This window comes from Colias croceus, chromosome 17 (genome assembly GCF_905220415.1).
Source record: "Colias croceus chromosome 17, ilColCroc2.1".
Lineage (NCBI taxonomy): Eukaryota > Metazoa > Arthropoda > Insecta > Lepidoptera > Pieridae > Colias > Colias croceus.
In genome coordinates this window covers 10498421-10514991 of record NC_059553.1, presented here as the reverse complement: position 1 = coordinate 10514991, position 16571 = coordinate 10498421, and the positions used below count along the sequence as shown (strand labels likewise).

The following is a 16571-nucleotide window of genomic DNA, read 5'->3' as shown; positions in this document are numbered from 1 at the left end:
CAGCCCGCAGCACTGCGCCAGCGCCAGCGACACCAGCGTGTGTGTCGTACCTGGCACGGCATACAGCGGCACGAGCAGCCAGGGCCGCGAGTAGAAGGCCAGGCGCGCGCCCACCGCGTGCAGCGACAGCGCCACGGCCGCGCTGGCCGCCAGCCCGCAGCACTGCGCCAGCGCCAGCGACACCAGCGTGTGTGTCGTACCTGGCACGGCATACAGCGGCACGAGCAGCCAGGGCCGCGAGTAGAAGGCCAGGCGCGCGCCCACCGCGTGCAGCGACAGCGCCACGGCCGCGCTGGCCGCCAGCCCGCAGCACTGCGCCAGCGCCAGCGACACCAGCGTGTGTGTCGTACCTGGCACGGCATACAGCGGCACGAGCAGCCAGGGCCGCGAGTAGAAGGCCAGGCGCGCGCCCACCGCGTGCAGCGACAGCGCCACGGCCGCGCTGGCCGCCAGCCCGCAGCACTGCGCCAGCGCCAGCGACACCAGCGTGTGTGTCGTACCTGGCACGGCATACAGCGGCACGAGCAGCCAGGGCCGCGAGTAGAAGGCCAGGCGCGCGCCCACCGCGTGCAGCGACAGCGCCACGGCCGCGCTGGCCGCCAGCCCGCAGCACTGCGCCAGCGCCAGCGACACCAGCGTGTGTGTCGTACCTGGCACGGCATACAGCGGCACGAGCAGCCAGGGCCGCGAGTAGAAGGCCAGGCGCGCGCCCACCGCGTGCAGCGACAGCGCCACGGCCGCGCTGGCCGCCAGCCCGCAGCACTGCGCCAGCGCCAGCGACACCAGCGCGCGCCCCACCACGCGCACCCACTGCCCCGGCGGCAGGTACACTGCACACACATTGTATTTTATCTTATTTATTTTGTATGAAAAGTCGAATGTTTTGAAACTCGATTTGAAAGAAATTATCAATGTGTTTTATTAAATATTAAATATAATTTTTTTTAATAAATTTCTTTACTATAATTTTTAACTTATAATATGAACATTCCGAGATAATCAGGATAATAATGTTATATAAGCGATCGAACGCTCGACTAAGGTAGTCGTAGTCGTTAGTCGTCGCAGCAGCACAGCACGGCAGGTGATCACTCACGGTGCTTGCGCGCGTCCCTCGCGTCGAGGGCGAGGCTGGCGGCGACGAGCGCGAGCGCGGCCAGCGCGGCCAGCGCGGCGGCCGGCCCGCGCGCCAGCACCACCACCACGCCCAGCACGTCGAAGAACACCGGCTGCCGGGCCCGCTCCGCCGCCTGCTCCAGCTGCTCACTATTTAATAGACCTGCTCAGCAAAAAAAAATAAATAAATAAACACAAAAATCAACTGTTTTATTTAATTACAACCCCAAGTAAACAAAAAACAATAGGCAAGAAATAAAAATAAGAAAGCTGTTACCGTGCGCGAGCGCGAGCACGTTGTCGCCGGTGCGCTGCAGCGCGGCGGGCGGCACGCGCGCGGCGGTGTCCAGGCGCGTGTGGTACACGTAGCCGTTGCTGCTCCACGCCAGGTCCACGCCTGCACATCACCAAACATACGCAAAGCACACATACGCATCGATCTGTTTTAGTGCAAGTCTGCCCAAACTTATAAACTGAATAAAACAGACCGATTGAAACATGAACACTATTACGATAGACCATGTCAAATTTATCAAAAAATGGTATGTTTACTGAAGAGAATTGAAAAAATCATCACTACATATTATGTATACAAAGTTTTACTCTTTATAATATTAGTGTAGATGTCATAAAACAGTGATAAAACAGTCATTAAATCTCTTCTCATTTAGAATTACTTGATAATAAATAGGTAACATGGTACCTGAGATGTTGCCGAAGTCACGGAAGATGCGGAAGTCTGTGTCGGCGGGGATGAGGCCACTCTCGAACAGCTCCTGCGCCAGCGACGACGCGAACGGGTGCGGCACGCGGCCCGCGTACACCTGCACACGAACACGCGTCACGAGCGACCACAACACACCCACACGGACACTCGACACTCGCACGTGTGACACTCGAAACTCGCACAAATGACACTCGACACTCGCAAACGTGACACTCGACACTCGCACACTTGAAACTCGACACTTTCCCACGTGACACTCGCACACGTGACACTCTACACTCGAACACGTGACTCTCGCACACGTGACACAAGCACACGTGACACTCGACACTTACACACGTGACACTCGACAATCGCACACGTGACAATCGACATTTACACACGTGACACTCGACACTTACACACGTGACACTCGACACTCGCACACGTGACACTCGACACACACACGTGACACTAGCACACGTGACACTCGACATTTACACACGCGACACTCGACACTCACACACGTGACACTCGACATTTACTCACGTGACACTCGACATTCGCACACGAGACACCCGCACACGTGACACTCGACACACACACGTGACTCTAGACACTCGACAATCGCTCACGTGACACTAGCACACTCGCACGCCACTCACCTCCAGCAGCCAGGGGTCGTGCGGGCCCGCCTGGAACAGCACCTCGCGCCCGCCCGCACCGCACGCTTCTATGTTTATGAACGCGCGCAGCGACTTCGCCCATCTGCGGCACGAAACATGATTAATCAATTAACATTGTATAATATCTGTACAGATGTAAACTGTCATCACAGTTCTTTAAGGTCTTCCATAATATAATAGAAAATACAATATGAATAGAAAAAACCAAGTCGAGTTGGTAACTCAACTCAAATTTCTTCAACTAAATTTTTGAAAACATAGAAATAGTAGAATGCATTTTTTCGTTTTTCGTTTAAGATAAATTTATTTTTTATTTAAAGCGTCATGACCTATATTTTACTTTTCAAATGATATACTTTACACAATGTACAAAAACGAAGTTGTTTTTATTAACAAAAGAAGAGACGTAGAGAGGTAGCGTACTTATGCGTGGTGACGAACGCGTGCGAGGCCTGCAGGATGTTCTCCTCGGCGCCGTTGAGCAGCGCCAGCACGTCGTGGCGCAGCGGGCGCGGCGCGGCGGCCAGCGCGCGCACCGTCTCCAGCACCACCGCGCACCCCGCGCCGTCGTCGCTCGCGCCTCCACACACACATTACACACAACGTTTTAACAGCGCTTTCGTTGGTAAAAAATCAGCGTAAGTGCCGAGCACACGTGTCAGAAGTGGAATTTCTTTGGCAAGTTTTAAAGGGAAAAAAATAAAAGGTAAAATACAAATTTAACATTATACTGATGCCAAAAATGTCCCCACATCAGCAAAAGTTATGAAAGTTACAGAGAAAGTTTCTATATAGGTATTCTTTCAAATGATTATCTTATACAGTGCTTCTAAAAATATTGGAGTTTATCGCAAACATACAGATAGATATAGCGAGGAACATAGTTTTATATTATTAATTATTATTATTATACAGATAACAACTCAAATTGTGAGAAATGAACTATTCAGTTTGTCAGAACGCTCGTGCACTCAAAGTGACGTCACATAGCTGTCAGCAGACGCGCGTGCGCGGCGGTGCGGGCGCACCGGGGCGGGACGTCGCGTGACGCACGCCGAGCCTCTGATTGACTCCAATTATATTGTTAAGAGGCGCTCCACGGGCTTCGGTGTCGATTGATCGTTACTTGTCAGTGTAATGTTCAACATATTGAACTGATTTACTTACTAAAATCAGGACAATTATCTCAATGTTTCAGTGCCAAGTTCAGTTTTATTAGTGCAACGTCTGAAAAGGTCTTGAAACATTATTAATATCAATTTGTGCATGTGCACTGTACAGTGTAGGTAGAAATTATTTTGAGCATTAATCACCTAAAATCAATTAATGTGAATCGTTAATATGATATGATAAATATTAAATATTATCTAGATCTATCTACTCCATCACATGTCTGAATCGTGCTACGTACGTTTAATAATTTTCACATGGATCTTGGCAATTTTCGTATTTTGGATATACATATTATGTATTTCCATTCCCTAGAACATGAGAACATGGCTCAAATCAGTCATTTATCAACCACGATCGCTACGATAAGTCACGACGTGCGAGTTGCGACCTATATTCAAAACCGTATAAACAATAGGAACTAGACGATAATGTGTTCTACGTGAAATAATTGGTGCATTGGGAGGCGGTGTGTCCGTGACATAATGAGCAGCTGATAGTGCCGCGGGTCGAGCTCGCCGACCTCTATTGCTTTTGCAAATACATATAACATAACATTGCGTGTTGGGAGAATACTCTCTGTGGCCAATTAACACGTGTTCAGTGGTGTATAATTAAAACGAGATGTTTGGAAACCGTTATAAAATAGTCGAAATTTTTCATCCAATATTTTTGGATACTAATTGCATCGTAACCTTTTTTTGGAACCTTATATGCAGTATTATAAACATATTATGTACTATGATGTTAAACTAAACTATTTCGTAATATTCTATCATTGGTTCTTCTGTTTTACGTATGCTGATCAGTCAAGGTGGATTGTTGACTGAACGAACGAGTCTTAACGAAAAAATGAAGAGCATTCTTACAGTAACTTATCTGCACTTGTCTATAGGGGTTATCTGATAGTCAAAGTCAACAACCTGTCGACACCGAACCAAACGCCAAACGCCTAATAATACGATAAATTTCAAAAATATAGGTCGGGTCATTCACATACTCATTTCCTATTGCAAACCTGTATAATGTAATTATGAATACTTTATGATTCAAAATCATCCATTAAACGATGCAATAGAAAATGCATACAAAAGTAATAGTTACTTAGATCGTAATAAAACATAATTATTATGGAAATTATGCAAAGAGCTCTAATGGACAAACCAAACGAAAATTACAGTGAATAAATCGCAGGCAACGGTTTAAATGCTTGTAATTGGAGAGCTATTTTCGATGGAATTGTGGGGCAATTAAGGGAACTAGATCGATAGCTAATAAGTACTAATTGATGATACCATGAAGTAAAGGTTGCGTTCTTCTTACTGCTATAAAATACGTTCTTGTTAAAACCAACAGAGTATTTTGCGGCATGCAGGGCACGTTGCTTTGTTTATAAAATAATCCCATTATAAAATCTTGTTTTAACGCAAGAACAATTAAAAATAATTACTCTTGAGTTGCGTATGTAACTGCAGTTGTGGATCTTAGGTCAATAATGTAAATTACAAATGGAATCGCGTAAATTTGTCGGTCATTTTAAGTGTATCATAATGTTTTATAATTTTATATCTTAATATTGATAACATTTCTATATGAATCCCCTTTATTATTAACCAGCTGTTGCTTCGCTAAAGATAAATTTTTTATGGTACAAACTTGCATCACCTTTTTTATCCCCTTGGGGGAAGAATTGTATTATTAATAGTCATAGATCAAAGTCATTTCTTAGCGGATGCCTACGTCCTAGAATCTACATGCATGTCAAATTACAGCCCGATCCGTTCAGTGGTTTGGGCTGTGCGTTGATAGCTGTGGTTGATAGATATGTCAGTCAGTCAATCCTTTGAGTTTTATATATTTAGATACATCTAGTAACTTCCTGGAAAAGTATTTCATATACTTACTGTCTGTCAGCGAATGGGCAGAGAGTAAGTTTCTTCAATCTTCATGTTCATGCAGCCCTATAAAACTATCAATGCACTAATATTCAGGCGAACTTGATTTACAAATTGGACAAACTAATGATACATTTTCGCCTTTATAAAACCTGTATTCATCAAGTGGCAATCAGAGCCGTGACCTATTGACTATATGAAATTACAGCACAAAGCACGTTACAGAGACGACGCATCCTGTTGGCGGACACTATACGTTCCTTTATAATTATTTACCCATTACTAGAAAAATGTGTCATCATGCCAATAATTATGTTAAATATTGTAGTGCAATCGAAAGGAAGTTGTTTATTATATGTTACTGTTCATACTCATAACACTCATTGTTATAATTCTTGTTTACATTTGATGGATATAGCAAGTGGAAGATTCTACTTTTGATGATTTTGCATATTACGTTAACATAATAGTGTCATTCATACAATTTTGAAGTAATTTCAATTAGAATAATTATGGTTTTATCTATAATTTTTTTTTTTCTCATGCAATGATATCTTATTAACATTTTTGTAGATAATTAAATATTATTAAAACTAAAAATATTATGAGTTAGGAAAATATGCGTTAGGTAATTTAATTATACAAACGCAATAAATTTACATATTAACAGCCGCACTTTATGTGCCTATTTGGTTTGATTAATGATCGTCCAAAGAACGATTTTCTCGAAAATACTTTGGACTTAACCATGTTTAGTATCATAAAAAACGTATCAGTAAATCATAAAAAAATCCTCATTACTAGCAATTAACGCAACACGAATTCGTCATAACCACGCTAGTTTATTACTTGCTATAAGTCGCATGCTATAAGTTATTTGATGAAAATAAAATCTCTAGAAAGATATAAGCAAGTATAGAGCAGCCTGTATTTTAAGTAGAATACGTTTTTACGCTTCCCATTAGATAACAATAAAATAATAAAGATTTCTAACAGAGATGAGTAAACGATTCAAAGTAGTGTTTGTCGCAGTTATCGTCTATTGCGCCAGAGCGTGTGGGCTGATCCTCACTTGTTGACAAATGCATCGCACTGAATACTGAACACTTCATACATTATCGTATTTCTAAATTGACCAGCGAAATGCTCCCACTCTACCGGATGAATTGTAGGTATAGTTTCCTAATTGTTCAAAAAAAAATTAGCAACACAATTACATAATTTGTAATATGTAGTATAAATGTGGATGGAGCAAGCAGTATTTTATTAATATCTAACTATTTTATTTATTCATGAGTTACAAATGATTCGATCAGGTTTTAATTATTTGTCTTGTAGGGTTCCGAATCTCAAAAGGAAAAATTGAACCCTTAGAGGATAACCTTAGATTATGGATTGGTCTCCGCGCGCGCTACGACTAGATACCGCCGGCGTACTCGAAAAATGCGGCAACTAAAAGTACGCCGAAAGCGGCGTACCCGAGCCAGTCGTGTCACAAGCATTGTGTGGAGAGGGCGTACCGATAGTTTCTAAAGATTTTGGACAAAACCTGAAGTAAAATGCCTGTTTGTGCCATAAAACTGTTTAAAAAAAATACAACAAATAACAAGAAAGACACTGGGATCACGTACCATCAGGAATAATCGTATTATTCGATATTTCACCTGTACTTTGAAAATGTTGTTTACGAAAATACGACGCCATTTAGTGTTGCCGTACTGCATATCCCAAAAACACACTTTTAATTTAAGAACTTATTTTATTCATAATGTTTTTTTTTCAATACTATTACTAACGCATATTATAAAAAAAATGATAATAACAATAATTTATTTCTGTTTAACCTTGTTTAACTGACTCATATATACATGTATATGTTATTTTTTTTATTACCGCTTTTTTTTTCAAACTTCTTTCCAAGATAGCCCATTTCCCATTTATGGGGTAAAATTTATGTAGCTGGCAGTACAATTCTTCACACACACTAGCGTCCTTACAAATTGCCTTACACACACTACAGAACTGAGTTGCCGCACTCACGGAGCTATTGTTTTTAGGTGGAGCGGTATCTAGTCGTAGCGCGCGCGCGGAGACCAATCCTTAATCTAAGAGGATAACTTTGTTGTCCGTTTGTCACATAAGAAACTAGGTATTTCTCAGGAACGCGTGTCTTGTGTTGTGTCGTATATTGTGCGATGTTGCGCCGTGTTGTGTTGTGTCACGGTGTGTTGTGTTGTGTCGTATGTATATGCAGTGTTGTGTTGGTGGTGTGTTGTGTGCGGTACCTGGGCTGTCGGGCACGGTGTCGAAGTGGCAGTTGAGCAGCAGCGCGGCGGGGCGGCGCCGAGCGGGCCCCGCGCGCCCGCCCGCGCCCCGCACGATGTTGTGTCACGTGTGTATATGCAGTGTAGTGTTGGTGGTGTGTTGTGTGCGGTACCTGGGCTGTCGGGCACGGTGTCGAAGTGGCAGTTGAGCAGCAGCGCGGCGGGGCGGCGCCGAGCGGGCCCCGCGCGCCCGCCCGCGCCCCGCACGATGTTGTGTCACGTGTGTATATGCAGTGTAGTGTTGGTGGTGTGTTGTGTGCGGTACCTGGGCTGTCGGGCACGGTGTCGAAGTGGCAGTTGAGCAGCAGCGCGGCGGGGCGGCGCCGAGCGGGCCCCGCGCGCCCGCCCGCGCCCCGCACGATGTTGTGTCACGTGTGTATATGCAGTGTAGTGTTGGTGGTGTGTTGTGTGCGGTACCTGGGCTGTCGGGCACGGTGTCGAAGTGGCAGTTGAGCAGCAGCGCGGCGGGGCGGCGCCGAGCGGGCCCCGCGCGCCCGCCCGCGCCCCGCACGATGTTGTGTCACGTGTGTATATGCAGTGTAGTGTTGGTGGTGTGTTGTGTGCGGTACCTGGGCTGTCGGGCACGGTGTCGAAGTGGCAGTTGAGCAGCAGCGCGGCGGGGCGGCGCCGAGCGGGCCCCGCGCGCCCGCCCGCGCCCCGCACGATGTTGTGTCACGTGTGTATATGCAGTGTAGTGTTGGTGGTGTGTTGTGTGCGGTACCTGGGCTGTCGGGCACGGTGTCGAAGTGGCAGTTGAGCAGCAGCGCGGCGGGGCGGCGCCGAGCGGGCCCCGCGCGCCCGCCCGCGCCCCGCACGATGTTGTGTCACGTGTGTATATGCAGTGTAGTGTTGGTGGTGTGTTGTGTGCGGTACCTGGGCTGTCGGGCACGGTGTCGAAGTGGCAGTTGAGCAGCAGCGCGGCGGGGCGGCGCCGAGCGGGCCCCGCGCGCCCGCCCGCGCCCCGCACGATGTTGTGTCACGTGTGTATATGCAGTGTTGTGTTGGTGGTGTGTTGTGTGCGGTACCTGGGCTGTCGGGCACGGTGTCGAAGTGGCAGTTGAGCAGCAGCGCGGCGGGGCGGCGCCGAGCGGGCCCCGCGCGCCCGCCCGCGCCCCGCACGATGTTGTGTCACGTGTGTATATGCAGTGTAGTGTTGGTGGTGTGTTGTGTGCGGTACCTGGGCTGTCGGGCACGGTGTCGAAGTGGCAGTTGAGCAGCAGCGCGGCGGGGCGGCGCCGAGCGGGCCCCGCGCGCCCGCCCGCGCCCCGCACGATGTTGTGTCACGTGTGTATATGCAGTGTAGTGTTGGTGGTGTGTTGTGTGCGGTACCTGGGCTGTCGGGCACGGTGTCGAAGTGGCAGTTGAGCAGCAGCGCGGCGGGGCGGCGCCGAGCGGGCCCCGCGCGCCCGCCCGCGCCCCGCACGATGTTGTGTCACGTGTGTATATGCAGTGTAGTGTTGGTGGTGTGTTGTGTGCGGTACCTGGGCTGTCGGGCACGGTGTCGAAGTGGCAGTTGAGCAGCAGCGCGGCGGGGCGGCGCCGAGCGGGCCCCGCGCGCCCGCCCGCGCCCCGCACGATGTTGTGTCACGTGTGTATATGCAGTGTAGTGTTGGTGGTGTGTTGTGTGCGGTACCTGGGCTGTCGGGCACGGTGTCGAAGTGGCAGTTGAGCAGCAGCGCGGCGGGGCGGCGCCGAGCGGGCCCCGCGCGCCCGCCCGCGCCCCGCACGCGCAGCACCACGCTCTGCACGTCACGGTACATGTTCGTCATGCCTGCAACCCACACACGCTTCAATTACATACTTATAATATGTACATACTATTCCAAAAAAATTTAGATAGGTTATTTTAAACGTTTCGGGTGTGGCTTTTGCTCACGAAAATTGTATCATGACATCTAACTTTGACGTTAGTGTGCCGTTTTTTGAAGATTTGATGTTGTGTAGGTTATTCTTAATCTTTTTGCTTTTCTTATCATTTACATAAAATGTTATGATTTATCTGACACAATAACAAATGTTAGGTAATTTTAAAATATTCACACGTAATACATAAAATTTATTTTGACTAGGAATTATTGAAGGAAAAACTGAAGGTTAGCCGTACAAAAAACAGATAAGAACCAAAAAGACTTTAATGTTGTGGAAAATACAATCGTATTATTCATTATTCAGATAAGTTGAAACAGTCTTTTATTTTTGTTTCGATTGACTGCTTTGACGTAAGTTGCAGCAGTTTTGAATAAATATTCTTCAAAAACACTATTTTTTAACTTGTAAGTTATTTAGATAAACATCCCACCAAAAACATAAATGTAAAAATTGGAGCCGAGTTCAATCGTTGACTTAATTTGCCAAAAAAAGAAATGAGATCTAAATGTGTGCCAAGTTCTGCAGACAGTCCAGAAATTTATTTACAAAGATGTATTAAGTTCTTAGGTTGACTGAAAACTCAGTTGTTTTATTTTCCCAGAGAACAATGTTTATTCCAAAATATAACTTTTTTAATTTGAATAATATAATTATTTTCACAAAGCAAACAACTAATGACCTATTGAACCCCATAATTTGATGAGGCTAGTTTTTAGAACCTCACAAAATATAAACAGTAGATAGAACAGTCTATGTAAAACTAGCCTCATCAAATTATGGGGTTCAATAGGTCATTAGTTGTTTGCTTTGTGAAAATAATTATATTATTCAAATTAAAAAAGTTATATTTTGGAATAAACATTGTTCTCTAAGGGAAAATAAAACAATTGAGTTTTCAGTCAACCTAAGAACTTAATACATCTTTGTAAATAAATTTCTGGACTGTCTGCAGAACTTGGCACACATTTAGATCTCATTTCTTTTTTTGGCAAATTAAGTCAACGATTGAACTCGGCTCCAATTTTTACATTTATGTTTTTGGTGGGATATCATTACTTTTTGTACAGAAAATTACTCTGCAAATTTGATTTACTTTATAAAATATATAATATGTACTTTTTATATACGATTTTTTTTTTCTTGCGGTTTCTCTGTATGGTTTGTTTAGTATTATTTTCTATATTTTCTTGTATGTTATGAATGTCAGCGCACATTGCCCCGTCATTATCTGCAATTTTTTAAACTCGTTTTCTGTTTAAAAGATTACATGATTTTCTAAACATCCAGCGTGAATTTGTACACACACTATTACCAAGATGCAAAGATCGTTGTAGAAGAATCGTCGCCTTACTCCATGACGTTACGGTATTGCCATGACGCGATCTTGAAATTTTACTCTAAACGCGCCTAAAGATGTTTCACTCATATTAATATTACGCAAATTAAATCATTTTACCTTCGACGAAGCCTTCTTCCATTACACCATTTATGGTAATTATTTTTGCATGCTTGTATTGGCTAAACATGTTCGTGCTTTATTAATATAATTGTATCACCATTGAATACCATGTTTAAAGCAAAATAAAGATTTTATTTATTTATTTACACTGAAATTAAAACTAAACTAAACACTCATAAATAAAGAATAAATAAATGTGAATATGTAAAATTATATATTATTTTTAACTGTATGAGCAATAAAGGCAATATTTTTATTACAATTTTCTTTTATTTTACGTTTAATAACAGTTTTGAATAAAGAAATCATGCAATCGAAGTAATCCGCCCTAGCGATACTAGCGCGAGTGAGTGTGATGTCAGAGGCGCTTCGAATCTACAGATGTTTCGTCTTAAAATATGTAAACTTCAATAATCTATATCTCAGTCATTTATTGATGGATTTCAAAATTTTTTTCGGCCACTGATTAGTTTTGATCTATTTTTTAAGACTAGTAAGGTGAATATACTATTTTCTTTTTTTTTAAATTTTTCCATACAAACAAAATTTATGTCATTGAAAAAAAAATTTAATACAAATAAATTCAGTATTTTCTGATTTTTTCCTTTGTACACTCACTATTACCTAGTTGATTACAAAATTTGAACTTTCTAGGTCATCTGGAAGTGGGTTAGGTTTTGTATATGTCTATAAGTCAGTCAGTCTTAAAAATTGCGATTTTTGGATATTAATATCTACGCAACTGTTTAATCTGTATTTATGAAATTTAAGGTTCTTGTTTATCTTGAGGTCCTCTTGATATGTACCAAATTTGGTTTATATAACTTAAATAGTTTTCGAGTTATTAGGGGGTGAAAAGTGGCTCGAAATGGTTCGTGTAAATATACACACGGCTGCTGCTCGCCAGTTCTCTTCGCTTGAACTCGGCTTGACACGCTGCCGCGTGTCTAGATATAGGCCACATACATAAGGAATCGTTCAAGATACCAAACCTAAAACCCCGTGCATTAAACGCACGCATCTCACCATCAATGAAGGTGAGGGCGAAGGCCCCGCTCGCCGAGAACACATCCACCTCCACGTGGTTGTGCGGTGAGGCGGCCGCCTGCACGCCGCGCGCCGCCTCCAGCAGCACCTTCACTGCTGCCACCTCGTTCTCGTAACTACCCGCCACCTGGGATACACCATATCATTATAACGTGCTAACCGCATACCCCGGTGTAGCTGGACATATTGCTCTGAATCGTGCATGCGAAATGTTTTCGCTGCAGAGCATACTCATTTACAACGTTCCGACATCATTCATCGGGGCCTTAACGGCCGGTCAGTCGAGTAGACTGTTCGAGGATATTTTCTTTTTCGTTGGAGGAATTCCACCTTCCTTCCTCCACACCCGGCTTCACTCGAATTCACCCATGATAAAACAAATAACCTATGCTTTTCTATCAAGTATTTCATATTAAATCATTTTAATGTTACGCGATTTATTTTACTGCGATCGAGTAGTTTTGCGTCAAGTCGTGATAAACGAAAAAATATTATCCGCTTTATAATATTCAGTAAATATATTCGTATTTAAGAGCAGTGGTGGCTCAGTGGTGAGACCTCGGACTTCGAATCGATAAGTCCGGGGTTCGAGACCAGGCGAGCGTGCAGGAAATAAATTGATTTTTCAATTTATCTGCGCATGTTGTAACATCACCACTGCTCGAACGGTGAAGGAAAACATCGTGAGGAAACCGACATGTCGAAGAATTAAAAAAAAGTTCGACGACATGTGTCATCCGCCAACACGCACTTGGCCAGCGTGGTGGATTATGGCCTGTACCCTCATAGGAGGCCCGTGTCCCAGCAGTGGGAACGTATAATATGGGCTGATGATGATGATATTCGTATTTAGTATAAATATAGAAAACTTAATTAACCATTTTTTTCCTGTCTCAAACGATCTAGCTTGACACGTGTAGCAACGAGCTCTATTTTTAACGCTGATAGGAGATACAATTAATGTAATCATAATTGCATTAATTAATTCTTGTTTAATTGAGAAAGAGGAAGACCTACAACATACTATAATCTGTAAAAAATACCAAATGCTAATAATGCATAATATATTAAGTATGATGACGAATAAGAAAATATAGCAAATGTAGAAATTAGTTCAAATAGATACGTTAGTGTTTACAAACCTCTCTTTACGAATGTAGGTAATCTATGTGATTAATTTGATAACAGGTTAATAAGTGCAATGTAGTATCGGGGACGCACGGACAGAACTAGCTCACACACAAATAATAATATTATGTTCTATTTTCGATACCCATTTCTGTATTGGCGAGAACACTATGTAGATTAGAAGTTTGAACAATATACAATAGCACAAATTGCTATGATAACGTTTAGGTTTCAATTGTTTACGATAATACTAGCAAATTTTAACATTGCGTATTTTTTGTTAGGGGAAAAAATCGTTACATTAGTGCTATAAGAGATAAGAGCTCAGGCTTAATGGATTAAGTCTAGCCTGTAAACGTAACGCTGAACTACAATTTAGAAAAAAAATACGTCACTATGGGTCGTACATAATAATATGTAAAAGCCGATCGAAACAAAAAGGGATCAAGCCTGTATAGCGTATATCTATATCTGTGAGTACCTCACAATATTTACAGTCTTCCATTTGCTGGAAACGTATGACATGCTGTAGGTATTTAAATTGTCCTTTTACATAGAAGGTCAGATTTATAGGATACGTAATTTTTCATAAAATCCCGTCCTATCCCTGTATTTCTATAAGCTGGAAAATTTCGATAGTAAAATTAGTCAGAAAAATTTCTATACGCCAGGAAAAATCCATAAGTCAGGAAAATTACGATAAGTCAGGAAAAATTTGTATTAAGTCAGGAAAATTTCCATAAGTCGGTAAAATTTCTATAAGCTGGAAAATTTCCATAAGAAAGGAAAATTTATATAAACAAGGAAAATTTCTATCCGTCAGGATAAATTCTATAAGCCAGGAAAATTTCTACACGCCAAGAAAAATCCATACGTCGGGAAAATTACTATAAGGATTTTCCATAAGTCCGGAAAATTTCTATACGTCAGGAAAATTTCTATACATAAGGAAAATTTCTAAAAGTCAGTAAAATTAATATAAATAAGGAAAATTTGTATACGTCAGGAAAATGTTTATAAGCCAGGAAAATTTCTATACGTCAGGAAAATTTCTATACGCCAGGAAAATTTCGATGAGACAGGAAAATTTCTATACATCAGGAAAATTTCTATACGCCAGGAAAAATCCATGTCGGGAAAATAACGATAAGTCAGGAAAAATTTGTATAAGTCAGGTAAATTTCCATAAGTCAGGAAAATTTCTATAAGCTGGAAAATTTCTATAAGCTGGAAAATTTCGATAAGACGGGAAAATTTCTATACTTCAGGAAAATATCTATGCGTCGGGAAAATTTCTATACGTCCGGAAAATTTCTACACGTCAGGAAAAATTCCATAAGTCGGGAAAATTTGTATAAGTCAGGAAAATTTCCATAAGTCAGGAAAATTTCTATATGCTGGAAAATTTCCATAAGGAAGGGGGTAGGCTTTAGTTGACTGCCGCACGAATTTGTTGGAAATATTTATATTGTTAGTTAGCTAGGTAATGTAAGATTGTAATTCCAAAATATTATCGTTAGGAAACTTGTAGTTTTTTAGTTATTAATTTTTAAAGTTAATAATTTTTTGTGCGAAAAAAGCATTTATCCGTTTTGTTGTGCAAAAAAACGGACCAAGACGTTCCATTTCACTGTAATGTGACTTTACGCAGCGGCCGGCGAGTGCCAAAAGCGATTTTAGGGCGATTCCCACTCAAACAAAAAAAATCTACGTAGGTTAAAAAACTATTGAACTTTTATTTAAAAATATCCAAAATTCCAAATAGGTAGCGAGGAGCGAAGCGATGATCGCGTTAGGTTAACTCTTGAACTGCCGGAAGCGACTTTAGGGCGATTCCCACTCAAATAAAAAAAACTACGTAGGTTTACACAACTTGTTTGTATTTTATTTATGTATCGTAAATTTTTTGTTATTATCGTCTAATGCTTAGTTTACAATGATTTTCCACCAATTCCATACATTTTGAGGTTAGAATAGGAAAATTGATTTTTCTCCAAAACTATTGGTTTCCTAACTTTCCCCGTTAGGGGGGAGGGTCCCCCCTCCTCCTCCCCCCTCCCCCACAAAAAACCTATAATTCGTGCGGCTGTCAACTAAAGAAACCCCAAGGAAGGAAAATTTCTATAAACAGGAAAATTTCTATACGTGAGGAAAATTTCTATAAGCCAGGAAAATTTCTATCCGTCAGGTAAAAATTCTATAAGCCAGGAAAATTTCTATACATCAGGAAAATTTCTATGCGTCGGGAAAATTTCTATACGCCAGGAAAATTTCTATACGCCAGGAAAAATTCCATAAGTCGGGAAAATTTCTATAAGAAAGGAAAATTTCCATAAGTCCGGAAAATTTCTATACGTCAGGAAAAATTCTATAAGCCAGGAAAATTTTTATAAGCCAGCAAAATTTCTGTGTCGGGAAAATTCCATGAGTCGGGAAAATTTGTATAAGTCAGAAAAATTTCCATAAGTCGGGAAAATTTCCATAAGAAAGGAAAATTTCTATAAGCCAGCAAAATTTTTATGCGTCGGGAAAATCCCATAAGTCTGTTACTTAGTATTTTCGAGCCGGATTAACGTAAAAAAGTGTGCCGCGTCGCGAGTGTAAAGTGTGACGTGGAACCGGAAATCCACGTGTCCCTTCTTCCCCCGTGATATTTATTCAGCATATTATGATCTTATAACTAGCATACTAGCAACAAGCAAGCAGCATATAATTCAACAGCAGCCAAAATTAGCATTTTTACGAGACAAAATCCAGCATTTTCAAGCTATAAAAGAGCTTGCGTCAGCTCCACGTGTCGCCACGTATATCGCCCCGAGCAAAGTACAGCCATCCAGCAGCAAAACCCCTACCAGAATATCTAGCAGCAGCATTCGAGCGGGATAGAAATTAACAGAATAGCAGAATTAGCAATTATCTATCAGCGACCAGCATACAGCAAGTAGCAATCAGCAATCATCATTCAGCGACCAGCGTACAGCAAGTAGCAATCAGCATCCGTGAACTGCAAAAGGCATCTAGCAACTAGCATCTAGCAACCAGCAATTAGCATCTAGCACCTAGCATCTAGCATCTAGCACCTGGCATCTAGCATCTAGCATCAAGCATCTAGCAATCAGCATTAAGCGACCAGCAATTGGCATCGAGCATTCAGCAATCAGCATCTAGCAA

General features: G+C 42.3%; 1 protein-coding gene across 1 annotated transcript in view; it reads right to left on the bottom strand.

The window, feature by feature from the left end:
- LOC123698866 (endoplasmic reticulum metallopeptidase 1-like) overlaps positions 1–16571 on the bottom strand; it is a 39052-nt gene that overhangs the window by 12539 nt on the left and 9942 nt on the right. Inside the window, exons 3-10 of the mRNA XM_045645670.1 lie at positions 12252–12399; positions 9531–9668; positions 2932–3088; positions 2488–2590; positions 1820–1940; positions 1394–1513; positions 1097–1279; positions 651–830 (exon numbers count right to left, since the gene is read on the bottom strand). Coding sequence (XP_045501626.1) covers positions 651–830; positions 1097–1279; positions 1394–1513; positions 1820–1940; positions 2488–2590; positions 2932–3088; positions 9531–9668; positions 12252–12399 — 1150 coding nt within the window. The remainder of the gene's footprint in view (positions 1–650; positions 831–1096; positions 1280–1393; positions 1514–1819; positions 1941–2487; positions 2591–2931; positions 3089–9530; positions 9669–12251; positions 12400–16571) is intronic.